Raw genomic sequence first — 27,906 nt, forward strand, 5'->3', positions numbered from 1 at the left:
AGTCTCTGTGTGAGTCTATAGGTCTCTGTGCGAGTCTACGAGTCTCTGTGTGAGTCTATAGGTCTCCGTGTGAGTCTCCGAGTCTCTGTGTGAGTCTATAGATCTCTGCGAGTCTACGGATCTCGTTGGTGACCGGGCACGAGACCACCAGCGAGCAACACTCTACAGCCCATCAGTCTAATCTCGGCGCTTGGGCGGCCAAATCCCAGAATTCCAACCCACGATTCCCAGCCGGTTCGGTGTCCGGGGAACCTCTGAGCCACCACGGCCCACCCCTTAGTGAACCACCGTGAACAGAAACTAAACTAGAACACTGAAGTTTCAACCAAAGTTACGAGGAGTTAATCAGCACTTCCGGGCGCTCCCTCCGGCAGCCCTCATCAGGGCCGGCCTTCTCCACCGCGCGGCCCCTCCCCCCCCTCCCCCTCCTCCTCCAACCCCACGGGCTCCGGCCACTCGGCCATCGGCCCCCCCAGCTCCGGGCCCGGCGTTCCCCTCTGGCGGTGTCGCCGCAGGTGGTTCTTGAGCGTGGAGAGCAGTGAGAAGCGCTTGCCGCACTCGGCGCACTCGTGCGGGTGGTCGCGCGTGTGCAGCACGTGGTGGCGCCGCAGGTTGCACACGCTGGTGAAGCCGCGGCCGCACTCGCCGCAGACGTGCGGCCGCTCGCCCGTGTGCGTGCGGTAGTGCTTCTTGACGTCGGACAGGTTGGAGAAGCGGCGCCCGCACTCGTCGCAGGCGTGCGGGCGCTCCCCCGTGTGCACGCGCCCGTGGATCTTGAGGTTGGAGAGGTGCAGGAAGCCCTTGCCGCACTCTGCGCACGCGTGGGGCTTCTCGCCCGTGTGCGTCGCCAGGTGGCGCTTGAGGTTGCGCCCGTTGGGGAATCCGCGGCCGCACTGCTCGCACACGTGCGGCCGCTCCCCCGTGTGCGTCTTGGCGTGGATCTTGAGGCTCGACGGCTGCGAGAAGCCCTTGCCGCACTCGGCGCACGCGTGCGGTCGCTCGCCCGAGTGGACGCGCTCGTGCACCTTGAGGCTGGAGCGGTGCAGGAAGCCCTTGCCGCACTCGGAGCACGCGTGCGGCCGCTCCCCGGTGTGCGTCTTGGCGTGGATCTTGAGGCCCGAGAGCTGCGCGAAGCCCTTGCCGCACTCTGCGCAAGCGTGCGGGCGCTCCCCCGAGTGGGTGCGCGCGTGCGTGCGCAGGTTGGAGAACTGCAGAAAGCCGCGGCCGCACTCGGCGCAGGCGTACGGCTTCTCGCCCGAGTGCGTGCTCAGGTGGCGCTTGAGGTTCCACTTGTTGCGGAAGGCCTTGCGGCAGATCTTGCAGGCGTGCGGGCGCTCCCCCAGGTGGGCTCGCGCGTGCGACTTCAGGCTGTGCAGGTGTGCGAAGCGCTTGCCGCACAGCGGGCAGCAGTGCGGGCGTTCCCCCGTGTGTGTGCGCGCGTGCGCCTTGAGGCTGGACGCGTGCGGGAAGTCGCTGCCGCATTCCGCGCACACGTACGGCCGTTCCCCCGTGTGTGTGCGCGCGTGACGCTTGAGGCTGCGCGCGTCCGACAGACGCTTGCCGCACTCGGGGCACTCGTGGACGCCCGAGCGGCCAGCGCTGCCGCCCGCTGAGGGGGGGGGGTCACGTGGGGGGGGGGGGGAGGGAGAGGGAGGGAGAGAGCGGTGCTCAGAGCGTGGTGGCGGTAGGGGGCTGCGAGAGAGTCTTCCTCGCCAGTTCCGCGGGGGTTTAAGTGAGTGCGAGGGGGGTGGGTAGAGGGTGAGTAGGGGGTGAGTAGGGGGTGGGTAGAGGGTGGGTAAGGGGTGAGTAGGGGGTGAGTAGGGGGTGGCTACGAGGTGGTGACACAGAGATCGCAACAGCCCTCCTGCAGTCGCTAGATTCTGCCAGACGAGGCAGCGTCTGTTGGCTTCATGCACTCCAGCCGCAGACCGTGGGGTGCGGGCTACTGTGGAAGTTGTGTGGAGCGGCTCCGTCGGAACACCGGACACCCCGGGGCGACTGCCAACGGCGGCGCAGATTCTCAGCGATGCAAAAATAATCAGAAGTCGAAAACAAAAACGCTCGGTAAAAGAAAAAAAGCCTCAAAAGATTGCAGTCGCAGCCTGCGACACAAAAACAAAAACCTCTCTCCTCTGTCTGCAGCTGTACTTCCAGAAGGAATAGATGGCGGTAACAAAGGCAGGTAAAGCCCCAGGGATAGATGGGAATTCCTAAAACACCTTGGGGCAGCAAAGGAAGAAGCTGGCCGGGGAAACTTAAAAATAAAAATCATCGCCACCAACAGGTGACCAAGACCTTGGAGAAAAGCAAAAGTCATTGCTCTCTTCAATCCAGGAACACCCTGCTGATGACCCGCACAGCTACAGGCCAATCTGTCTTCTTTGTACAGCCTACGACAAGCTACTTGAGCGAGTCTGGCTATAGCCCGACTCTCCCCTCTCTTGAAAGCCACCGTACCCCCCACCTGAGCAGACAGCTTTTCGGCCACAACGAAGCTGTTGTATGACGTCGCACGTCGAAGCTGCCTTTTAGCATAAACACAAACCAGCGGCTGCTTTCACAGGACTCTCCTCCCTTAAACTCGCCAACACCGTCGCGTGCGAGAAAGACGGTTCGCCCCGTCCGTCGGCACGCTCAGCGACCGACAATTTCGCGTCCATCTCAGAAACCAGCGCAGCAGCCACGCGAAACTCGACAAAATGGCCGCCCGCAGGGGTCGTCTGATCTACGCACGGCGACATTGCGGCTGCATTGAGCCGCAAGTTCGTTTACGCTGACGATCGAGCGCCGAGCCAGCCAAGGTCGACGACACTCGGCGCAGCTCAAGACGTCCCGAACACCGACCCGAAAGAAATTGGAAGATTATTTCTACCGCAGGCGATTTACGCCAAACCCAAACCGAGGCAGCGTCCTGGGCATTCCAAAAAGAACGCCGAAGATCGCGAAGTTTTGTGGTCAAACCGTCACCAGCGGACCCACTCCCAAAATACGTTGGAGTGGTGCTCACTTTAATGCAACAAATGAAGCAGTTGAGCAGCGGGATAAAATCATCCACCAACTGGCAGGAACCAGTCTGGTGGCTGTGATGCGGCGAGCGGATTGCCACGTTCACCCCCCTCGTGTGTCCGACGGGAGAGTATCGCTCACCCGTGTGGAGACACGGCGCTCACACGCCTCGAGTTACCGATACGAAACCCAACATCGCGACGCGTGGCCGTCTGAGGTACGCCGAGGTCGACGCCGACCCCCCCCATTGGCTCCCGGTGGTCACCCCAACATCGCTCCACCTCAAATCCGTCGTGAAAGTGGCGGCCGTCCGGGAGAACCAAAACATTCCCGTCAACCCGGAAACCTTCCGATACATCGGGACATAAACCCAGAGCCGCTCCCCTTCCGTACGACATCAGCTGCCTCGCTCCACGCCATCCCGGACTGCGGCCGACGTCAAGGATCAACATCTCGTCCGGCGACCCTGAACCGTCGAACCTTCCGGTTTCAACCTTCCAATGCCCGCCAACGATCGACCATCAACCAAACCCGAACCGGAGCCAAGCGGCCGATGAGGCCGATGCGGCCGATGCGGCCGATGCGGCCGATGCGGCCGATGCGTCCTCCCGAACGCACAAACGGCGCCGTAAAAGATTTTGCGGTCTGGGAGAGTGTGGCCACGGATCCCAAAACCATCGACCGCCATCGTGAACACTGCCGCTGCCGCCGTAGTCTTCACTCCTCTAAAGGACGAGATCCAACGCCGCTTCTGAACAGACAATTGAGTGGATAACAAAGCTACATTTACATTTTCTTGGTTCTGTCGGAAAAGTAACGTAGAAGGGAAGTAATAAAATAATAAAAATAAAACATAATAAAATAATTCTCACGACGTTTCGGCCACAACGCAAGCAGCCGTCCTCAGGTGAAGAACAGGTCTGTCGAGAAGACAGCGTCTGAATGACACGTCCTGGGCTTGGAGCGTCTATTTAAGCTGGCAGGGAAGAGGAAGAGCGCCTTGACAAAATAATTTTAGCATATTTATGTAATATTACACTATGTATTATTCTACCCACCCTACTGCACACCACACTGCTGCATATTCACCATACAACTACGAATTTTTGCATATTTATGGGAAATGCAGATATGCGACTAGTACTGCTTGTGCTTACATTTACATTCTAGATTTGAAGCTTTGGTGACTGCAAGGATTCATATTCTTGGGTTTTTTCAGTAAAGTCACGTAGGTAAAAAAAATCTAAATTAATCAAAGTAAAATAAAAATAAAATAAAAATCACGACGTTTTGGAGGCAACACAAGCTTCCGTCTTCAGGTGGAACCGTCACAGCACGATAGCTGTATCAAGTAAATGAGAGATTCCAAGGGATACTTCCCCGTATATATACTGGTTGAGGGGAGGGGGATGGGCCAGGATCGGCCCACTTTAATTATTATGGTAAAGTGCGGCTTGAGACTACGGCTAGTCTACATAACAAAGGACTGTGCCTTTGTTATGGCAAGGTGTGGCTAGAGACTACAGCTAGTCTACATAACAGAAGACTGAGCCTTTATTATGGTAAGGTGCGGCTTGAGACTACGGCTAGTCTACATAACAGAGGACTGAGCCTTTGTTATGGTAAGGTGCGGCTTGAGACTACGGCTAGTCTACATAACAGAGGACTGAGCCTTTGTTATGGTAAGGTGCGGCTTGAGACTACGGCTAGTCTACATAACAAAGGACTGAGCCTTTGTTATGGTAAGGTGACAGTAACTCAAGAATAGTTGGTTTGTCAAAAAAGATGGTCCAAATATGTGTAGTTAAATCTTTTTTGCATGGTTAATCACATCTTTCCAATGATTACTCAGTCTGTACCCATCATCACGGTTGAAATTATGTCTGTGTTTGTATATTTGTATGGCTTCATGAACAAACCTTTGATGTTAATTTTGGAGCTTTCGTGACTGCAGGAATTATTCTTTGATTCTTTCGGTAAAGTCACGTATAAAGATAAAATAATAAATTAAATAATAGCATGCTATTATTTAATTTATTAATTTATCTTTATACGTGACTAAATAATAGCATGCTATTATTTAATTTATTATTTTATCTTTATACGTGACTTTACCGAAAGAATCAAAGAATAAACCTTTGATGGTAGCCAGGAGGCTTGCAGAGCACCTTGGTCTCGGAAAGGACAATTTCATGAGAGTCCACATTTGAGGCTTTCGTGACTGCAAGGATTCATATTCTTGGGTTTTTTCGGTAAAGTCACGTAGGTAAAAAAATTAAAATTAATAAATCGAATCTGCTGCTATTAATCCATACGAAAGAAGGGCATGTGGCTAGTTGGTGGCTAATTGGTGGCTAGTTGGTGGCTAGCGTGTGGGACCAAGCGGCCCCCGCCCTCCCGCCCTCCCGCCCGCCCACTCACCGGCGTGCGTGCGCGAGTGCATCTTGAGGCTGGAGGGCTGCGTGAAGACGCGTCCGCAGTCGGCGCAGGGGAACGCGCGCTGGCCCGCGTGCGTGCTCTGGTGGCGCCGCAGGTTGCGCCGGCTCGGAAAGCCGCGGCCGCACTCGCCGCACACGTGCGGCCGCTCCACCGTGTGCGAGCGCTCATGCCGGCGCAGGCTCGCCGCGTCCGGCACCGCCTTGCCGCAGTGACGGCACCGCAGCAGATGCTCGGCGCCGGCAGCAGCGGCGGCAGCGGCGTCGCCGTCGCCTCCTCCTGTCGCAGAGTTTTCGTATGTCGTGTGTGTGCGTGTGTTTGTGTGTATACGTGTGTGCACGTACGTGTGTTTACGTGTGTACGTGTGTTTTACGTATGTACGTGTGTGCATGTACGTGTGTTTACGTGTGTGGTCGTGTGTATGTACGTGTGTGTATGTATTGTGTGTACGTGTGTTTACGTACGTGTGTGTACATGTGTGCATGTACGTGTGTGTGTGTGCTCGTGTGTGTACGTACGTGTGTTTACGTGTGTGTTCGTGTGTGTATGTGTGTGTACGTGTGTGTGTGTACGTGTGTATGTGTGCGTGTGTACGTGTGTGTATGTACGTGCGTGTGTGTACGTGTGTTTACGTATGTACGTGTGTGTACGTATGTGTGTGCACGTGTGTTTACGTATGTACGTGTGTGTACGTGTGTGTGTACGTGTGCGTGTGTACGTGTGTGTGTGTACGTACGTGTGTTTACGTATGTACGTGTGTGTACGTATGTGTGTGCACGTGTGTTTACGTATGTACGTGTGTGTATGTACGTGTGTTTACGTGTGTGTTCGTGTATATGCATATGTGTGTACGTGTGTATGTGGGGAGCGATAGTGTAGTGGTTAGCGCGCTGCGCTACGAACCCGGCGACCCGAGTTCGATTCCCGCTCACGGCCAACACCACCAGTGACAATTATCTGAACCTGTCCTGGGCTCCACTAGGTAGACTCAGACTCCACCACAACCACCACCACAACCACCACCAATACTCGCCATTCGCCACTAAGTGACAGTGAAGTCGCCACGGGGTGACTGTGCCAGGCCAGGTGCACTTTAAGGCCGTGTGAAATATCGAACACTCGCTGTCATGAGCTGGTGCCATGGGTTTACTGACCGAGACGACTGACAGATGCACTAGATGTGCCTCTTATTGTGCCAACTTGCTGTATTTTAGCCGCTTATGCCTTCCAATCACTCTCGCCCAGGTACCAGCATCATGACCCACTCGGGCATTAATCTTACCCAACAGGATGACTCTATCCCAAGCGGTCACTTTAGCTAGCACTTGTGACAGGAGGTCATAGAAGGAATCTGACTCATCGGCCTTGCCCGCATCCCTCCGCTTAAGTTCATCTTCGGTACGGGCATAAGTAACCACGATCACCACTCATCGCCTCTGGTCAATGGCAAGGCGAGCCCACAGTAGCCTGGGGGTTACAGCTTTCCACACCTCACCATTACGCTCCCACGCCCCCTTCATTCTTTTGTCCCTGCCCCGAGTAGAGGACTGTCCACCCCTCATGGTGACTGGAGCCAGAGCCGGTCCACCGGACCTCCTGAATGCCGCAGAGATCCAGGCGGTACTGGTCCAGCTCCCGACAGAGGGGTGGCAGCCTCTCCTCCGCAGTGAGCGTTCGAACTTTACACAAGTGGCCACTCTCAATATCTTTTTGCAGTTTCTACAAGAACGCCAAGGACATGAGTTCAGTGTCCTGGCTCCGCCAAACTAGAGTTTGGCCAGGAGACGTCACGGATGCCCGTCATCCTGAGGCCTCCGGAACAGGCTTAGTGAGATATTCAATAAAGCGGTTTAGTGGGAAATTAAACGAAAGCGGAGGTGTCACCGGACTGGAATCAGCAGGTTACCGTCGGGAAATCACCGCAGACACCACAGACGCCACCACAGCTTCACCTTCTAGCAACCACCACCACCACCACCACCACCACAGTCATGACAGCGTCACTGTCCAGTATCCACCACCACCACCACAGCCATGACAGCGTTACTGTCCAGTATCCACCACCACCACCACCACAATCATGACAGCGTTACTGTCCAGTATCCACCACCACCACCACAGCCATGACAGCGTCACTGTCCCGTATCCACCACAACCACCGAGGAGGTGTGGGGGGTGGGGGGTGACACTCACGTGAGTGAGCGCCTCCCGTCTCTCCGCCGCCGCCGCCGTCCTCGTCGCTCAGCTCCACCTCCACCTCGGCAGTCGCCCCGTCGGCCGCCCCCTCCGGAGACGACGGCGACGACGACGAGGCCCCCCCCCCCGCCCCCCCGGCACCCCCCGTCACGTGGTCCTCGCTCCGCGGGCTCGCTGTCGCCACGACCGCAACAACGAGACGTGGCGGCAGCAGCGGCAGCTTTGATTTAGTTTTACACGTAGCAGGCTTTCGCGAGTGTAGAGGTGTATTTGTAAATGTGTATGGGCACGGATGGGTAACAAACACAAGGGGCGTGGTTATGGCCGTACACTACGAAGGTGCTCACACCGACGTCCGCACCTGCATCCCCCACGGGCCCCTCCCGGGGGCCGATTGCTATAAAAGGTGGTGAGCCGGAGGGCTCGAGGTCGGGTATCAGCTTTAACCAGCGAAGAGTGAAGACCAGCTAGAGCAGGCCCCGGAACTCCCCTGGCTCGCTGTCCTTGTCAGGACCGACCGGGGAAAGCCGGTGGCGTGGCCCCGAGAGCCCAGACTGATGTTCTTATAAGAGCCGGTCTGGAGACTCGGGGTGCCAGGATCCCAGCTTGACCAGGGCTGGGATAGATAGCCTCCCTTAGCTCTGTAGTGGAGGACCTGGGAGTAGGCTAGCCGGGGTAGACGTTGGGTCTCCCTGTTAGACGGGTGAAGGGGCCGATACCCCTTCGAGTGTTGTGTATCCCCGTCTCTGTAAATACGTTGGTGTTAATAAACACGTGTGCCTCCAACGACGTCGTCCGAGCCTCCTGCAACTAACTACACGAGCAATGTTATTCATAACAACGGCTTTTGGGTTAGATCGCTGTAAGTGTAATATCAGTCTTGGAGACGACTTCTGGAATCGGTCTTTTTATTGACTTAGGGTTACAATTACTCCCCGCTGCTGATAGGCAACGTGAAGTGGACAGATGGACCGAGAGAGACGCACGGACACGTGGCAACTCGGAGCCCCGCTCCCGCGTGGCCCCTTCCTTCCTCCGTTCCTCGTCTGACCCCGTGTCGTTCATCTCTACCCCTATTTAATACCCGGGTCACGTGGTACGCTTGAGCCAATCCTCGGTAGCCTGCGTCGAATCTTCCAGGCTCCCTCGTCAACTCCCGGGACCACGCCCCTGACTCGTCTCCCCATTGGCTGAGGCCAAAGCCAGCAGAACCAATCCTTGTAGCTGTCACCTTTCCATGACGTCAGGGCCATGCCCCCAGGCTTCCCCCCATTGGCTGTAGACCAGGACCGGCAGAGCCAATCACCATGACGAGTTGTAACACGTCAGTGAGCCGGATATAGCCTCATATTACATAAGTGTAAATGTTGTGTCGTAACCCTCCACCACCTACCATGGAGCTGATCTGCCCTCTGACCATCGACTTGTCATCTGTAAGATGCGCCTGCCATTCTTCCACTCCGGTGGTGGGTGTACATCCAGGACCCCATTCCAACCTAAAGTGGCCTGGTCATGTAGCCCGCATGCCCAGCCACCGCAAGCCTAAACAGCTTTTGTGCGGCCGGATAGAGGGGGCTAAACGGGAGTGGCACGGGCTAGAGAAGAGATGGAGTGATGTGGAAGGAGAGTATGTGGAGCTGAGTGGACTTGCCGATGACTGGTACCAGCGGTGTCAAGATCGGCCTTTGTGGAGGAGGCTCGTGAAGGACGCTACTGGGCAGTTGGAGGCAGTCGCCCTCCAGCAACAAAGGGAGGCAGAGGAGCGACGCTCACAACAACGAGCGGAACGCCGGGTGGCTAAAACACAGAGAGTTGGCACAGTAGGGGGCACAGGTGGCGCATCGGCCACTCATCTCAGTCAGTCGGCCCATGGCACCTGCTGGGTCTGCCCCGTGACCTCCTGCCAGCGGGCGTTCGACACTTCACGTGGCCTCAACGTGCACATGGCCTGGCACAAGCGTCGTGGTGACGTCACCGCCACTTAGTGGGGAATGGCGGTTGTTGTTTTGGCTGTGTGGGCGTGTGTGGATGTGTGTGGGTGACGCGAGGCCGTACCGTTTGCAGAGTCTTCCTGCTTCACCTTCACCTGAGGCCAGACCTCATGGCCAGGCTCCTCCTCCCCCTCCTCCCCCCCCTCCTCTTCATCCTCCCCCTCCTCCTCGTCCTCCTCGTGCTCACGCTTCAGCGACAGTGCCACCGCGTCAGGCCTGAAGCCTGCTCACGGGAACACGAGCGAGGGTGGAAACCAACACTATTAACTATTTTGTTATTTTGATGTAAAGCTTTCGTGACTGCAGGGATTCATATTCTCGGTTCTTTCGGTAAAGTCACGTAGAAGAGAAATAATACAAATAAAACAATACAATTCTCACGACGTTTCAACTGCAACACAAGCATTCATCATCAGGTGTGAAATCCACAGCAAGAAAATTAAAAAATTAGAAGATGTGAAATTTTCTTTCTGTGGATTTCACACCTGATGATGATTGCTTGTGTTGCAGTCGAAACGTCGTGAGAATTGTATTGTTTTATATTTTTATTGCTTTATTATTTCCCTTCTACGTGACTTTACCGAAAGAACCAATAATAACTATTTTGTTATCGTTACCAAGTGTGAGCCCCCACTAAGCTGCTACGTAGCTATTTTTTAGAAGCGAGCCGGCTGTCACAAATGAGAGATCCGTAGACAATTTTGATATTTTTGGGCTACCCACGATTTCGAATTACCAGCGGCCGTCCTCCCCATCATCGGCGCCGATAATGTAGAGTCCTACGATAATGTAGAGTCCTACTGCAGTCTAAAGTGCAAACTCCGTATACACCGGCAGGGTCTGGATCGAAAACCCACGACCTCCTGCACACCGGGCGAGGGAGACGACATCTGGGGGTGGGGGGTGAGGGGCCCATCGCTCACCGTCCACCACCTCGCGCTTCACGATGACGCCCGGCCACGGCCGCTCGAAGGCCTCCCGCTTGAGCAGCGTGGCCCGCGGGGCCGAGAGAGACGGGGGCCCTCCAGAGACCGCCTGCGACCCTGCGGCCTCCATCTCTACGTGGGGGGGGGGGGGGGGGGGTCAGGGGTCATTGTTCAGTGTCCCTACGTGGTGGGGCGTTTGTAGACAGTGACACACAGAGTTGTCTCTGATGGAGTCTCTACACAGTGACACACAGACTGAGTGGTCTCTGGTGAAGGCTCTACACAGTGACACACAGAGTGGTCTCTGATGGAGTCTCTACACAGTGACACACAGACTGAGTGGTCTTTGATGGGTCTCTGATGGGTGTCTATACAATGACAGACAGAGTGGTCTCTGATGGAGTCTCTACACAGTGACAGAGTTGTCTCTGATGGAGTCTCTACAGTGACAGACTGAGTGGTCTCTGATGGAGTCTCTACACAGTGACAGACTGAGTGGTCTCTGATGGAGGCTCTACACAGTGACAGAGTGGTCTCTGATGGAGTCTCTACACAGTGACAGACAGAGTGGTCTCTGATGGAGTCCCTACACAGTGACAGACAGAGTGGTCTCTGATGGAGTCTCTACACAGTGACACACAGACTGAGTGGTCTCTGATGGAGTCTCTACACAGTGACACACAGACTGAGTGGTCTCTGATGGAGTCTCTACACAGTGACAGACAGAGTGGTCTCTGATGGAGTCTCTACACAGTGATAGAGTGGTCTCTGATGGAGTCTCTACACAGTGACACACAGACTGAGTGGTCTCTGATGGGGGTCTCTAGGCAGTGACACACAGACCCAGTATCCGTCTATTGGAATGTTATGATTGCAATCATTAATCCTTGAATTGTTAATTGTCAATCGTAATTATAAGACATTGCTATATAACCCTAGCTAAACTATGGATTAAAATGCAAATTCTCAGTGTGTGTGTGTGTGGCCAACACCAGTGACGATTATCTTAACCGGTCATGGGCCTCCCCTAGGTCGACTCAGCCTGAAATGAGTACCCGGCGTGGTGTCTAGTAAACATCGCCACTGGGGAGACAAAGGCGGCCGGGGGCGTGGTGCTGGCCACGCGTGTGCCGTGCCGGCCTTTATAGGTGCTCGCCAACAGCACTTCCCGCCCCCAGTCTGGCCCGACTCTACGGGGAGGGCATCTTTGTGCGTGTTGCCGTGTCCACCAGAACGGGTCTCGTGGGGGGGAGAATGGGTCAAGCCTTGAGCGGCAGGTGCTGCAAGTCAACCGCTACGGGGGTCAGACAACTCCCCCCCCTACCCCCCTAATTATTGTAATTATCATCACCACCATCATCACCACCACTGAACGCCAACACACACACGCGCCTCTCTTTGCATTGAACTGGCTGCCACTGCTTTTAGAAAGGCTGCACAGTTGATTCTGCTCTGGCCACTGCGAAGACATTCAGATTCCTTTACAACAAACCACAACCACCGCCACACACACAGCTCCCCTGAAAACGTGGCGAGTTTAAAAAAAAACACCCACCACACACACACGCCAGCCTTTCACTGCGAGACACTTGATAACGAGAGCTGGCTGAATCCCACTCACTCAGGCCCCGCTCTCTCTCTCGGCAGGCTGATTGCTGCTGCTACACTGAAGACAAAAACGCCGTGGGGGCTTAGAACGCTAGAAATGTGGCCGCTTCGTGCGGTAGGAATTTCAACCCAGAGGGTGATTCTAGAGGAGGCGGGGGGAGGTAGAGGGGGTAGAGGGAGGGAGTTTTCATCCTTTTCTCATCGACTAAAATAAAATCTCGATTTAAAGCTTTCGTGACTGCAGGGATTCATCTCCTTGGTTCTTTCGATAAAGTCGTCACGTAGAATGGAAATAATAAAATAATTCTCACATTCAGACGCTGTCTTCTCGACAGACCTGTTCTCCACCTGAGGACGGCTGCTTGCGTTGGGGCCGAAACGTCGTGAGAATTCTTTTATTATGTTTCATTTTTATTATTTTATTATTTCCATTCTACGTGACGACTTTACAGAAAGAACCAAGATAAAAAAAATCATTCTCACCAAATCCACGTAGGCGAACAGCGCCCCCAACAACCACCTTTCTGTACTGCCTCTCCGCCAGGTCAGAGGGCCCCCAGCCGACAGCCCAAACCCAGCCCGGCAGCCCAAACCCAGCCTGGCAGCCCGCGACAGCGGACACCGAAACCCCCGAGCAGTGAGCCCGAGCCAGCAGCAGCAGGAGGAGTGGGGGTGGGATGAGGGGAGGGCCTGGGTCTCCTGGGCCTCCTCCTCCCGTCCCGTCGCGCCGCGCACCGATTCGTTTGCGGCGAATAGCGAACGAATCCACCGGCGGATATTGAAGTCGTCGCGGTCTTCCCGTGCGGAAGGCGACGGAGGCGCTCGCTGACGATTTGCATCCGTGGGAAGGCGGCCGATCGGCTGCTAAATGGGACAACAACAACCCGCGCCGAACGGGCAGCAAACGATTTGGAGCAAAAATGTTTTTTTGTCTGGGGCGGGGGGGGGCGGTTGGAGGGGCGGGGCGGGGGGGCGGTGGGGGTCTCCAAAAACCGCGAGGATGGGTGGGGCCCCGGAACGTGGCTACCCAGGCCAAGGGTAGGGGCTGGGTGGGGGCGGGGCTACCCAGGCGAGGGTGGGGGCTGGGTGGGGGCGGGGCTACCCAGGCGAGGGTGGGGGCTGGGTGGGGGCGGGGCTACCCAGGCGAGGGGTGGGGGTCTGGATGCTGCGGAAGCTTGCGCACTTGAACAGTTACACAGAGTCCCATAGAGTTACAGAGACCCATAGAGTTACACAGAGACCCATAGAGACCCATAGAGTTAAACAGAGTTACACAGAGTCCCATAGAGTTACACAGAGTTACACAGAGACCCATAGAGTTACACAGAGTTACACAGAGACCCATAGAGTTACACAGAGTTACACAGAGACCCATAGAGTTACATAGAGTCCCATAGAGTTACAGAGACCCATAGAGTTACACAGAGTTACACAGAGACCCATAGAGTTACACAGAGTCCCATAGAGTTACAGAGACCCATAGAGTTACACAGAGACCCATAGAGACCCATAGAGTTAAACAGAGTTACACAGAGACCCATAGAGTTACACAGAGTTACACAGAGACCCATAGAGTTACACAGAGTTACACAGAGACCCATAGAGTTACACAGAGTTACACAGAGACCCATAGAGTTACACAGAGTCCCATAGAGTTACAGAGACCCATAGAGTTACACAGAGACCCATAGAGACCCATAGAGTTAAACAGAGTTACACAGAGACCCATAGAGTTACACAGAGTTACACAGATACCCATAGAGTTACACAGAGTTACACAGTCCCATAGAGTTACACAGAGTTACACAGAGACCCATAGAGTTACACAGAGACCCATAGAGTTACACAGAGACCCATAGAGTTACACAGAGACCCATAGAGTTACACAGAGACCCATAGAGTTACAGAGACTCATAGAGTTACACAGAGACCCATAGAGTTACACAGAGACCCATAGAGTTACACAGAGACCCATAGAGTTACAGAGACTCATAGAGTTACACAGAGACCCATAGAGTTACAGAGACTCATAGAGTTACACAGAGACCCATAGAGTTACACAGAGTTACACAGAGTCCCATAGAGTTACACAGAGTCCCATAGAGTTACACAGAGACCCATAGAGTTACATAGAGACTCATAGAGTTACACAGAGTTACACAGAGTCCCATAGAGTTACACAGAGTCCCATAGAGTTACACAGAGACCCATAGAGTTACACAGAGACCCATAGAGTTACACAGAGATCCATAGAGTTACACAGAGACCCATAGAGTTACACAGAGATCCATAGAGTTACACAGAGATCCATAGAGTTACACAGAGTTACACAGAGACCCATAGAGTTACACAGAGACCCATAGAGTTACATAGAGACCCATAGAGTTACACAGAGACCCATAGAGTTACACAGAGACCCATAGAGTTACACAGAGACCCATAGAGTTACACAGAGACCCATAGAGTTACACAGAGACCCATAGAGTTACACAGAGACCCAGAGTTACACAGAGACCCATAGAGTTACACAGAGACCCATAGAGTCACATAGAGACCCATAGATATACACAGAGACCCCTAGAGTTACACAGAGACACACAGAGTCACACAGACCCATTGGGTTACACAGAGACCCATAGAGTTACACAGAGACCCATAGAGACACACAAAGACCCATAGAGATACATAGAGACCCATAGAGTTACATAGAGACCCATAGAGTTACACAGAGACCCACAGAGTTACACAGAGACCCATAGAGTTACACAGAGACCCATAGAGTTACATAGAGACACATAGAGTTACACAGAGACCCATAGAGTTACACAGAGACCCATAGAGTTACACAGAGACCCATAGAGTTACACAGAGATCCGTAGAGATCCATAGTTGCATAGTGAGTTACATCTCGGGCGTTATAGGTACATACACTCATAGAGTTACATAGATACGCATAGAGTTAGTTCCATGGAGATCCATAGCGTTACATCGACAGCCGTAGGATCACGCAGAGATCGATAGAGTTTCATGGATTATCTACAGAGTTACAAAGAGATCTATCGAGGTACGTAATAAGTATAACCCGTAAAAACAAAGTTTTTCACTATAAATCCTTTATATGCGTGGCGGCTAGAGTCCTCTCGTCCTCTGGCTTGAGATGGCTGCCACCTATGGGTCAGATGAATGCATTGCGCCATTAAGCAATTGGTAATTAAATATAATATTTTTGTCCTAAAAAGTGTAAAATTTTGGAAAAAAATTTTCACGAACATTAATTGTCACGCACAACGAGTCTGTGTGGAAAATGTCAGCTCGATTGGATCACGGGAAGTGGGTTAAAAAACGACCGAAAGATTTGCACGGTCCTAAGCAAGCAAGCGAACTTAATATAAAGGATTTAAAAATAAGAATCCATAGGGTGCAACGGAGATCAATACAGTGGTAAATGGGGTTAGAGAAATCCACAGAGTTACATAGAGATTCAAAAAGTTTATTTTCATAGCCATAGAGTTACATCAGGAGGCATGTAGTTATTTAGAGATGCACAAAGTTACACAAAGATATACAGCGTTGCATAGAGATCCATAGTTACAGAAAGATTCACAGTTCAGAGTCAGAATCTTTATACTGGTAGGAACCTCTGGTTACACCAGCCCACAGGGGATTATTGTGTCCGTCGTGCAGGGAGGGGCTGGGTGGGGAGAGTGGGGAGGGGCTAGGTGGGGAGGGTGGGGCTGGGTGGGGGGTGGGAGGGGTGGGGCTGGGTGGGGAGGGGCTGGTCACCCCGTGGTGCCCTTATAAAACTCAACGTTTAACCTACTCACGCCGGCTTGTGCCCGCCCTCACAGTCGGGCATATTTGCGGAATACACCACGCCGCCGTTGACCCTGCAGGCCATTGACCGAGCAACCCGACGTTCCTACCAGCTCCCTCCGCAGCAGGACAATATGTCTAAGGAACGAAACAGGTGGACTTCTCCACAAATCTGGCTGTCGCCTGATGAAGCTAGTTGTAATTACTGGCGAAGCGTCGTACTCAGATTGTAAATGTTGTGGCTTGGCTCTCCAACACGCCGGTGTGTTGTACTAGTAACGAATTGGCCACGTTCTGTTTACATTTTGCTGTGTTGGTGTGGTGGTGGGTTTAACGCAAGGAATGTGTCTTAGACTGCAGGAGGAATCCGATGAGCCTTGAAACTCCTTTCCACAGATGTCCAGCATGGAAGACTGTCCACCCCCTCGCAGTCAGCCCACCAGGCATTGGTTCAGTGCAGCTCAAAGACTCGGTCGCCGAGCTCGGCATTTAAGGGCCTCAAGACCGGAATGGGTGATCTTGCCGACAATGTGTCCATCGGGGAGGCAGCTCCACATCCGGACAGCAGAGTGAAGAGGAAGAAGGGGGAGCTTTAGTCCAGGGAGCAATAAACTGTGGTAACTGTGGCGGCCTTCAGACAGCCGCACGCAGTATTTGGCGAAAGGTGGTTTAACGGCCATTGATATTTGCGTCTGATGTTAAACGAGGGGGGCAATTTTTTGACGTAAAAAGGGGGGGGGGGGTTGGTGGCGGGCGCGGGAGGGGCACATTCCGCTCCGCTCGTCACTTCAGGCCTGTGGCGGCACGTATTCGCGACGCGGGCGAACGCACGTGCCGATGTTTTCCCACAGGCAGCCATTGGTTGTGCACGAATCGTCATCGATCTCACGCTGGGTTTCCGGCTTGCAGCATGAACGCTTCCTTATGGCGTGCGCCACGAACGGTGCAGATGCCAATAGCACCAATACCAATGGCACAAATGGCACAAACCAGAGAGCGACGTGCGATCGTGGTTCATGTTTAGAGGTGGTCTCATTTGATGGATATGAAATCTGCACGCGTCCTGGCATTGTAGGCGTCTCTGCTGCAGCTGTGAACACAGGAAGATGAACACCAGGCTTGTGTCAGTGTACGCGCACGTCTAAAAGACAAAGATACCCCGTGTAGCCTTAACAGACTTTGGGTAAATGCTGTTAGCGAGCACCTATGAAGGCCGGAATGGCACGCGATAGGGTGGGTGGCCAGCACCACGCCCGACCACCTTTGTCTCCCCAGTGGCGATGTTTACACACCGCACCAGGTACTCATTTGAGGCTGAGTCGACCTCGGGGAGGCTCAGATAATCGTCACCGGTGGTGGTGTTGGCCGCAAGCGGGAATCCAACTGGGGTCTCTGCCCGGCTCGTAGCGTAGCGCTCACCGCTATCACTACCGCTCCCCACACAGATTGACACACACACACAATGACACACACACACACAATGACACTCACTCACACACACATTAAATTTTGATTTAAAGCTTTCGTGACTGCAGGGATTCATCTTCTTGGTTCTTTCGGTAAAGTCACGTAGAATGGAAATAATAAAATAATAAAATTTTAACATAATAAAATAATTCTCACGACATTTCGGCCACAACGCAAGCAGCCATCCTCAGGTGAAGAACAGGTCTGTCGGAAAAACAGAGTCTGAATGACCAGGACGTGTCATTCAGACGCTGTCTACTCGACAGACCTGTTCTTCACCTGAGGACGACTGCTTGCGTTGTGGCCGAAATGTCGTGAGAATTATTTTATTATGTTAAATTTTTATTATTTTATTATTTCCATTCTACGTGACTTTACCGAAAGAACCAAGAAGACACACACACATTGACACACACACACACACAAATGACACTCACACACATAATGACACTCACACACACACATTGACACACACAATGATACTCACACACAAATTGACACACACACAAATTGACACACACACACATTAACACACACACACAATGATACTCACACACACAATGACACACACACACAATGACACACACACACACACAATGACACACACACACACAATGACACACACACACACACAATGACACACACACACACAATGACACACACACACAATGACACACACACACACAATGACACACACACACACAATGACACACACACACACAATGACACACACACACACACACACAATGACACTCACACACACAATGACACACACACAATGACACACACACACACAATGACACACACACACAATGACACACACACACAATGACACACACACACACAATGACACACACACACAATGACACTCACACACACAATGGCACTCACACACACAATGACACACACACACAATGACACACACACACAATGACACTCACACACAATGACACACACACAAAATGACACTCACACACAATGACACACACACACAATGACACACACACACAATGACACACACACACAATGACACACACACAATGACACACACACACACACACCTGTAAAGTTGGCGATGATGCAGGTGTTTTTGTTGCCGTTCGGGCCTTGAGCCTCCACCGAGTAAACTCCGTCCTCCGGGCTCCGTCGCCACAACAACTTGCCGCTTGGCACAGCCCAGTCCCAGTCGACGATTTCCAACGAGGTGTTGATCTCGTACGACACGTTGGACGTTTTACCCGAAGTCCGATATTTCACCTGCATGGCGGCAATGGGAGGAAACGCGTCCGCACGCACAACGGAGACACCTGTGATGTCCTGTGCTCAATCAATGTTTCCGTCGCCATGGAAAAGCAATACGAGCAGTCCCGGGTTAAGGGTTAGGTTCCCCAGAACGATCCGTGACCCCAGGCTTTCCGTGTGTCGGGAAATGAACAATTCCCCCCCCCCAAATCAACTATAAAATCAATGATAAAATCAATTTAGAAAATCCCATTGCCGGAAATAGTTGTAGCCTCCACTACCATTTTCTCCCAGTGCCGTATCACGCTGACACCCGTTTTCTGTCGTTGCCTGCATCGTATCGCCGTTCATACGTCCTGCACTTCCCACGATTATTTAATTTCATCAAGCTACCCCCATTATTAAACTAGGAGAGAGACAGAGAGACGGAGAGAGACAAGGAGACAGACAGAGAGAAACAAGGAGAGACAGAGACACAGAAAGAGACAGAGACAGACAGACACAGACAGAGAGAGACAGAGAGAGACTGAGATAGATAGAGAGACAGATAGAGAGACAGAGACAGAGAGAGAGACAGACAGAGAGAGACAGACAGACAGAGACAGAGAGAAAGACAGAGAGAAAGACAGAGAGACAGACAGAGAGAGACAAACAGAGAGACAGAGAGAGACAGACAGAGAGAAAGACAGAGAGACAGAGAGAGATAGACAGAGAGAGACAGAGAGAGACAGACAGACAGAGAGACAGAGAGAGACAGACAGAGAGAGAGACAGGCAGAGAGAGACAGACAGAGAGAGACAGGCAGAGAGAGACAGAGAGAGACAGACAGAGAGAAAGACAGATAGACAGAGAGAGCCAGGAGGAGCGGAGTACGGATGCTGGATCAGCATCTCCCAGACGGCCCAATGCAACCCCCCCCCCCACCCCGTTTGTGCGACTTACCAGCAATTTGTCGCCTATGTAGACAAGGATCAAGTTCGTCTCGTCGTTGGGACAGCTCCACTTGATGCCATCAACTTGTCCTTGAAGATGTCGCAACGACGAAGGTTCGATGGCTTTGCCAGCCGTGTCGCCAACTGGAAAGATATTTCATGAGGAATGTTTTTTTATTTAAAAGATGTCACCGACATGATCATCGAGAGCCACGATCTTTTATCCACTGGTGGATCAAGGCCTTGCCAACACTCACAGAAACTACACGAAATAATATTGTTATTTATTCATTAACCACAAGTACCACGTGTGTGTGTGTGTGTGTGGTTAATGCAGACCATGACGATGCCCTGCAATAGGGTGTGGGTGGATGTGTGTGTCTATTTGGCTGGGTCATGTAGCCCGCATGCCCAGCTACCGCATGCCCAGCTACCGCATGCCCAGCTACCGCATGCCCAAGCAACTTGTTCGGCCACAGAGGGATACAAACGGGCAGGACATGGGCTGGAGAAGAGATGGAGTGATGTGGTACAGGAGGACGTGGAGCTGAGTGGACTTGCTGATGACTGGAACCAGCGTTGTCAAGATCGGCCTCTGTGGAAGAGGCTCTTGAAGCATGCTACTAGAAAGTTGGAGGCAGTCACCCTCCAGCCACAATGGAGGGCAGAGCATTGAAGCTCACAACGAGTGGAGCGCTGGGCGACTAAAATACAGCAAGTTGGCACAGCAGGGGTACAGGTGGTGCATCTACCGATCATCTGTCGGACAAACCAGGGCACCTGCGTTTGTCCCGTGACCTCCTGTCAGCGAGCCTTCGACACTTCACGTGGCCTCAAAGTGCACCTGACCTGGCACAAGCGTGCTGTGGTGATGTCACTGTCACTTAGTGGCGAATAGCTAGGTATTGGTGGTTTGAATTTTTCGATTTAAAGCTTTCGTGACTGCAGGTGCTGGTGGTGGTTATTCTTAGGTTTTTTCGGTAAAGTCACGTGTCTCTGTGTGGCGAGTCTGTGGGTCTCTACGTGGTTAGTTTGTGGGTCTCTGTGTGTGCTGTTTTACTTGCCAAGCTGGAAGAAGAGAATCAGGAGGAGAAAAATCTTCAGATAGCCCTAAACATGGCACAGGGTAAACAGAATGCACAATTTTTCGACCATTTATAACTCGTACACGTCGATTGTTTAATGTTCATTGTGATGCCACCAGTTTGATGTCGTTATCAGACGAAGACCTTTACGTGCATAATTTTCGCAGCGGTAATTTCAACTCGTAATGCGCACCACACGTCCGCTGGTGTCCTTGAACCTGGCACCTCCGGTTAGCGCGGTTGGCTACTGTGGCGGCGTTTGCACAAAGTCCCTCCGCTCGGGGGGCGCCCCGGTGACGTTATGCTCCTCACCTGGAGATGCGCACGAGGTCGTGGCTTCGATCTCGGACCCTTACGGAGGACGCGCGATTTCTCCACCCGCGGTGGCCGCGTGGATTTTTCTCCGAGCACTCCGGTTTTGACCTCCACCTTTAAAAGAAACACCACGCGCTCATATAATTTTGCGTAGGTGGGGGGAAGGTGGGTGGGTGGATGGATGGGTAGAGGGTGGGTGGGGAGGTGGGTGAATCGGTGGGTGGATGAATGGGTGGGTGGATGGGTGGGTGGGTGGATGGGTGGGTGGATGAATGGGTGGATGGATGGATGGGTAGAGGGTGGGTGGGAAGGTGGGTGAATGGGTGGGTGGATAAATGGGTGGGTGGGTGAGTGGGTGGATGGGTGGGTGGATGAATGGGTGGATGGAGGGTGAGTGAGTGAATGGATGGAGGGTGGGTGAATGGGTAGAGGGTGGGTAGGTAGGTGGATGGGGAGGTGGGTGGGTGTATGGGCAGGTGAATAGGTGGATGGGTGGGTTGGTGAATGGATGAATGGGTGGAGGGTGGGTGGGTGGGTGGATGAATGGGTGGATGGGTGGATGGCTGAATGGATGAATGAATGGAGGGTGGGTGAAGGATGGGGGTGGGTGGGTGGGTGAATGGGTGGGTGGGTGAAGGATGGGAGTGGATGGGTGGGTGGGTTAGTGGATGGGTGGGTGGGTGGTGTCCCGTTCACCACCGAATTTCAGAACGTGCAAAGCGGCTCGTCATTAATTTTATTAAGAGAGGCGGCGGCGGCAGCAGCAGCAGCGACGCCGTTGGTTTCATTTTTAAAAGGCGTTGGTACTCTCCGTACGCGTACGTAACATAGATAATCGGAACTGAACCCGAAGCAAAAGTCCGTGCGTAGGAGAGGGCGTGTGGCACAGATTTCGGCGCTGGCTATCGCAGTGGCGGCGGTCGTGTTGCTATGGTTCTCTGCGGCGAGGAACTAAATTCAAAGGTGCTGCTACTGCTGCTGCTACTGCTGCTGCTGCTACGCCTATCTCTAAATAGAATAAACGATGAGCCGCTGGTGACGTACGTGTACGCCATCGGAACGGGAAAGGGTTAACACAGAGCTCAAAAAGCGAGGAATCACCGCGATCCAGTATGGCAGCGTTACCGTCACAACCTGTTACAGTATCAACGCGTATACCACAAATACCACGTGTGTGTGTGGTTAATGCAGACCATGATGATGTCCTGCCATAGGGTGTGGGTGTGTGTGTCTATTTGGCTGGGTCATGTAGCCCGCATGCCCAGCTACCGCATGCCCAAGCAACTTTTGTTTGGCCACAGAGGGATATAAACGGCAACGACATTGGCAGGAGAAGAGATGGACTGATGCGGGAGGATGTGGAGCTGAGTGGAACTCTGTGGAGGAGGCTCGTGAAGGACGCTGCTACTGGGCAGTTGGAGGCAGTCGCCCTCCAGCAACAACAGAGGACAGAGGAGCGAGGCTCACAACAACGAGCGGAGCACCGGGCAGCTAAATTGCAGCAAGTTGGCACAGCAGGGGTACAGGTGGTGCATCTACCGATCATCTGTTGGACAATCCAGGGCAGCTGCGTTTGTCCCGTGACCTCCTGTCAGCGAGCCTTCGACACTTGACGTGGCCTCAAAGTGCACCTGGCCTGGCACAGGCGCTGTGGTGACGCCTCTGTTAGTTTAACACGTAGCAGGCTTTCGCGACCAATATTATTCATAATCAACGTTTTTGGGTTTAGATCGCGTTATTTATAAATGTGTCGTAACCCTCCACCACCCGACACGGCCAATCAGTAAAAAAGTGTCACGTTGACAAAAGACAAATAGTTCACTGCTTTAGCCCACTGGTGTGTTGAAGCGTGAAACCACAAATTTTTTTTTGTAAATGTTGTGGTGGTTTCACGCTTCAACACACCGGTGGGCTAAAGCAGTGAACTATTTGTCTTTGTCAACGTGACACTTTTTTACTGATTGGCCGTGTCGGGTGGTGGAGGGTTACGACACATTTATAAATAACGCGATCTAAACCCAAAAACGCCTCTGTTACATAGTGGTGAATGGCGGGTATTGGTGTTGGTCTATTTGGTGTTTGAACATCTTAACACAACTCCTGTATTTGTGCCATAAAGGGAGAAAAGGCCATGCTTTCTTTTTGTTAGATGTTATTGTTACCAGGTGTAAGATCCCACTGAGCTGCTATGTATCGATTGGCCATCACAAATGATAGCTCATCCAAGTGTCTTAGTATCATCATCATCATCATCATGTGGAAATGTATACAGTGGCGGCTCCTGCAAAATCTCTCAGGGGGGGCAAATGTCTGGATGATTGATAAGGATAAGGTCCACCCATGCAATGAATAAATTAACAGCTTAAGCATGTAAAGGCAACTTCACTTCTTTAATATTAATGAAAAATAAAGTGACTCTTACAATACATCTTGTTTGTTTATATACTCACTATTAAAACAAACCACTCAAGTTTATTTTATTAAAGATTCCACTAGGTAGCGATAAATTATATTGTTGGATGAAACGTGCTTACGTATGATGACGTTAGCACGTATGATGACGTAAGCACGTATGATGACGTAAGCACGTTAGGGCGAGCCCTCCCGGAAGCCATAGAGAATGCATTGGAGCGCCCCCGTTCGAAAAAAAACATCTTTGAATGTAAGTCTATGGGGCCACTCGGGGCGATTCTCAGCCGTAGTGAAATCGCCCCAAAAGAGGCGGTACTCCACAGAACGTGACATGACGCTGATTGGACTATATCCAGAGGCTGACAGTGACGGCTAGCGTGACTCTGTGGTTGAATGACATTGGTGGTGCGTCGCCCAATCGCCCTAATGAAGAAACCGCCCCTGAATGTATAGCAGTAGCCACATACTCTAAACGCATGTGTTTCTAAATGTGGAGGGAAAACCCGGGACGACCCGGAGAAAAATCAACACGACCACGGGGAGAACTCTAAATCTACAGCAGCAGGCGTCATCAGGGTCGGGATCGGACCCACGGACCTCCCGCATACCAGGCGAGGTAGGTAACATCTCCTAGCCACCGTGATGATAAGAGAGACACGCCAACTTCAAACATACAGCAGCAGGCATCATCATGGTCGGGATCGGACCCACGGACTTCCCGCATACCAGGCGAGGTAGTTAACATCTACCTAGCTAGGTAGATGTTAACTTATCATTCAATAGTTTAAAGTTGAGAGGTGTAGTAGCGGTGGTTACGGTCACCGGCAGTGCAGGAGGCGGAGCTGCGAGTACGCCCTCCGGGGCCCGAGTTGAATCTGTGGATGACAGTCGGTAGGTCAGGTGGCACCGTCACACACGCACACTCATCTCACCCTCAACAGCATCGTGCGTCCATAGAGACATTGTCCATTTTTACCATGCGCGTATACAGTCGATCGCCGATTATCCGGCTGCTTCCAACATTATCCGGCAGTCTCGGGCCGATCCGGCAAAACCGCTCCAAAGGTGCGGTGATCGGCAGCACCATGCAGCTTGACTTCAGCGTCAAATATTGCGTACGGTACTTTATACACTACATACAACGTAAACAATGAAAGTACTATGGGAACCTCATTTGCCAGTAAAAATATGATAATTGGTTTTTTACCCTTCTATCTGGCAACAAAACTGACACCTTTTTACAAGGAGTCATGTTTGCATAGACCGCAATACCTGCAGTCATAATACAAACAAAGGACATAACTATGATAATGTGCACTGTCCTTGAAGTTGATTGGTCCACACCCGAGACAGCTTTCCTTAGAGCCTAGTCTCACATGGGTTGGACCAGATGACGCCAAAAGGCGCCTTTTGGCGCACATTATCAAAGTTATGTTTTTTGTTTGCATTATGACTGCAGGTATTGTGGTCTATGTAAACATGACTCCTTGTAAAAAGGTGTCAGTTTTGTTGCCAGATAGAAGGGTAAAAAAACAATTATCAATGAAAGTACTGCACCTATATATATCACCCCATGATGCAGAGTGGTTCACTACGGTTACGGTAGATACGGTCACTTTTTTCACGCAAGATATTTATTTGTGTCTCTTTGCGCGTTTGTTTGTGTGGTACAGAAGGATGCGCTATCAGTGGTCTCGACATCGGCCTCTGTGGAGGAGGCTCGTGAAGGACGCTACTGGGCAGTTGGGGGCAGTCGCCCTCCAACAACAACGGAGGGCAGAGGAGCGATGCTCACAACAACGAGCGGAGCGGCTAAAGCGCAGCGGGAGTTGTCGGAGTAGGGAGAAGCACAGCAGGTGGTAAATCTGCCAGCCATCTCGGTCAAGTCATCCCCATGGCACCAGCTGGGTCTGTCCCGTGGCCTCCTCCTGCCAGTAGCAGAGCCTTCGACACTTCACGTGGTAGTCTCAACGTGCACCCAGCCTGGCACGGGCGACGTGGCGATGGCACGGCAACTCGGTGGTTGTTGTTGTTGTTGTTGCTGTGTGTGCGTTCGGGTGTTCATTCAGTGAAGGTGCATTTCTTACGAGCGCGTTTGATGATTTTGTCGTACAAGACTAATGGTTTTATGCAATTCTGGTCTTCCTCCTCGCGTGACAAAGCAATCTTCTCTTGTGACCCTGGAAACAAAAACAAAGACCTCCCTTAACAGACTGTAGGGGTAAGTGCTGTTAGCGAGCAGCACCTATGAAGGCCGGCACGACACACGAGGGGTGGGTGGCCAGCACCATGCCCGGTCGTCATTGTCTCTGCCGAGTGGCGATATTTTTACACACCGCACCAGGTACTCATTTGAGGCTGAGTCGACCTAGGGGAGGCCCAGAACCGGTTCAGACAATCGTCACTGGTGGTGTCGCCAAGTTCGTAGCACAGCGTGCTAATCGCTGCACCACCGCTCCCCACACACATACACACGTAGACACACGTACACACACACGTACACACACAGACACACACACACACGTACACACACAGACACACGTACACACACAGACACACACAGACACACACACGTACACACACACACAAACACAGGTGTACACACAGACACACACGTACACACACACACGTACACACAGACACACACGTACACACACACACACATAAACACACACTTGTACACACATACACACACGTAAACACACATGTACAAACACATAAACGCACGTACACACACGTGTACACACATACACACACTGACACACACACTAACACACTGTGACACACACACTATGACACACTGACACACACACTAACACACACACTAACACACACATTGACACGCACACTAACACACACACTAACACACACTGACCACACACACACACTGACACACACACACTATGATACACTGACACACACTAACACACGTACACACACATAAACACACACATAAACACACAAGTACACACACACGTACACACACATACACACACTGACACACAAACTAACACACACACACTGACACACACACAGTGACACGCCAAGTGATCTCCGACTGAACATTCTTCCCCAAAGCGGCCGACTTGTGGTTCACCAGCCCTGCGCCTCTGGTGGAAATCCCCAGGGGCCTACAACATGGCCGCCAATCAACAACAACATCAACAACAAGCACAACAACAACATCAGTTTTAGACGTGGTGGGCTTTAGCCACCAACACCACCCATGACGCGTGCGTGTCTCTGTGTGCGTGTCTCTGTGTCTTGTCTGGGGAGGTGGTGGAGGTGGAGGAGGTTCGATCGCGTGAAGCTGTAAAAGTGCACCTACACAAACCCTCCCTCGATGGCCGTGTCGGGTGGTGGCGAGCTTGACGACACACCAAGTTCATGTATTAGGTGTAGCCCTGTGAGCCATTCGGCTCTTGAATCGGGTGCAACCGCAACAAACAAACAAAAATGAACAAAAAACATCTTAAAGTGACTATGTGACTGAGTGCAAACAGAAAATCCAAGAAAAGACAGCAAAATATTGCAGAAAAAGCACCGTTACACACCAACGCTGTGTGCAAACATCCCATTGGGATGCAAGTCAAACAACCAACAACAACCACAAGACAACTTAGATTAAGGCCATCAGTCTAACTCTGTACTACAACAAACAAACATGGCTAAACCAATACACTTTTCGAAAATCACCAAAATAAAGCCATAAAAGTCAAACAACCACAAGACAACTTAGTTTAAGGCCATCAGTCTAACTCTGTACTACAACAACACAAACATGGGCAAACCAATACACTTTTCGAAATCACCAAAATATGGCTATGAAAGCAATGAAACAGTGATCATAGGAACTGTGACGGAATTTTCACAATAAATGACGTAAACAACATGTACTACCAAAACCCTGCAGCCATAGCTGGCTACATGAGTCACTCCACAACAGCAGGAGCATCAAGAGACAAACGAGACAAACACCCTCCTCCTCTTATTATCATCGCCACCCCCACACCCTGGCGCACCTGGAGTCGTCGGGGGTTCCGTGGGAACACCGTCACGGATAGCCATGTCTCTCGGAACGTCGGACGATTACGATGGCGCCGAGGGGGTTCACGACAGCGAGGCTTCCTGTTTCCGCGTTGGCCGCGTTCTTTGGTATTTCCCTGACGCCACCTAGGTGGTTTCCAATGACGTCACGCAGGTAATTTCCTATAACTGTGTTTGAGTTGTACGCCTTCTGCCGTCATCTGGTCCAACACCAATGGGGACTAGGCTCTAAAGAAAGCCGTCTCGGGTGTGGACCAATCAACTTCAAGGACAGTGCATATCATTATCATCAGAGTTGCTTCTTTTTGTTTACATTTTTGACTACTTGTGTTGTGGTTATTGCAAACATGATGCCTTGTATAAAGGTGTCAGTTTTGTACCAGTTTAAAAGGGTAAAAACCTACTACTATATTTTGCCACTGGTAAAAGA

The 27,906-nt window shown here is 52.0% G+C and overlaps 2 protein-coding genes across 2 annotated transcripts; both read right to left on the bottom strand.

The window, feature by feature from the left end:
• Positions 1 to 380: 380 nt before the first annotated feature.
• On the bottom strand, positions 381 to 9,752 carry LOC133360672 (oocyte zinc finger protein XlCOF6.1-like). The gene is made up of 4 exons (XM_061579465.1): positions 9,694 to 9,752; positions 7,636 to 7,812; positions 5,428 to 5,721; positions 381 to 1,609 (listed from the first exon to the last, which is right to left on the bottom strand). The coding sequence occupies exons 3-4, from the start codon at positions 5,447 to 5,449 to the stop codon at positions 381 to 383; spliced, it is 1,251 nt and encodes a 416-aa protein (XP_061435449.1). The 5' UTR covers positions 5,450 to 5,721; positions 7,636 to 7,812; positions 9,694 to 9,752.
• Positions 9,753 to 15,922: 6,170 nt separating this feature from the next.
• On the bottom strand, positions 15,923 to 27,603 carry LOC133360550 (uncharacterized). The gene is made up of 8 exons (XM_061579341.1): positions 27,452 to 27,603; positions 25,517 to 25,609; positions 24,252 to 24,304; positions 21,015 to 21,131; positions 20,682 to 20,727; positions 19,628 to 19,761; positions 18,505 to 18,700; positions 15,923 to 17,066 (listed from the first exon to the last, which is right to left on the bottom strand). Exons 1-8 carry the CDS (start codon positions 27,495 to 27,497, stop codon positions 16,765 to 16,767), a joined length of 987 nt encoding a protein of 328 aa, XP_061435325.1. The 5' UTR covers positions 27,498 to 27,603; the 3' UTR covers positions 15,923 to 16,764.
• Between the last annotated feature and the right edge of the window lie 303 nt (positions 27,604 to 27,906).

Source organism: Lethenteron reissneri, chromosome 69, assembly GCF_015708825.2.
Source record: "Lethenteron reissneri isolate LAM-NWPU_2019-01 chromosome 69, ASM1570882v1, whole genome shotgun sequence".
NCBI lineage: Eukaryota > Metazoa > Chordata > Hyperoartia > Petromyzontiformes > Petromyzontidae > Lethenteron > Lethenteron reissneri.

Coding starts and splice junctions, on each gene's coding strand:
- LOC133360672 (XM_061579465.1), bottom strand. CDS start 5,449: ATGCACTCGCGCACGCACGCCG. Junction 1,610..5,427: donor GCACTCGCGCACGCACGCCG/GTGAGTGGGCGG, acceptor CCCCCCCCTCAG/CGGGCGGCAGCGCTGGCCGC.
- LOC133360550 (XM_061579341.1), bottom strand. CDS start 27,497: ATGGCTATCCGTGACGGTGTTCCCACGGAACCCCCGACGACTCCAG. Junction 20,728..21,014: donor GACCTCGTGCGCATCTCCAG/GTGAGGAGCATA, acceptor TGCCATGTTTAG/GGCTATCTGAAGATTTTTCT. Junction 17,067..18,504: donor CATCATCGCCAACTTTACAG/GTGTGTGTGTGT, acceptor CTGTGTTCACAG/CTGCAGCAGAGACGCCTACA.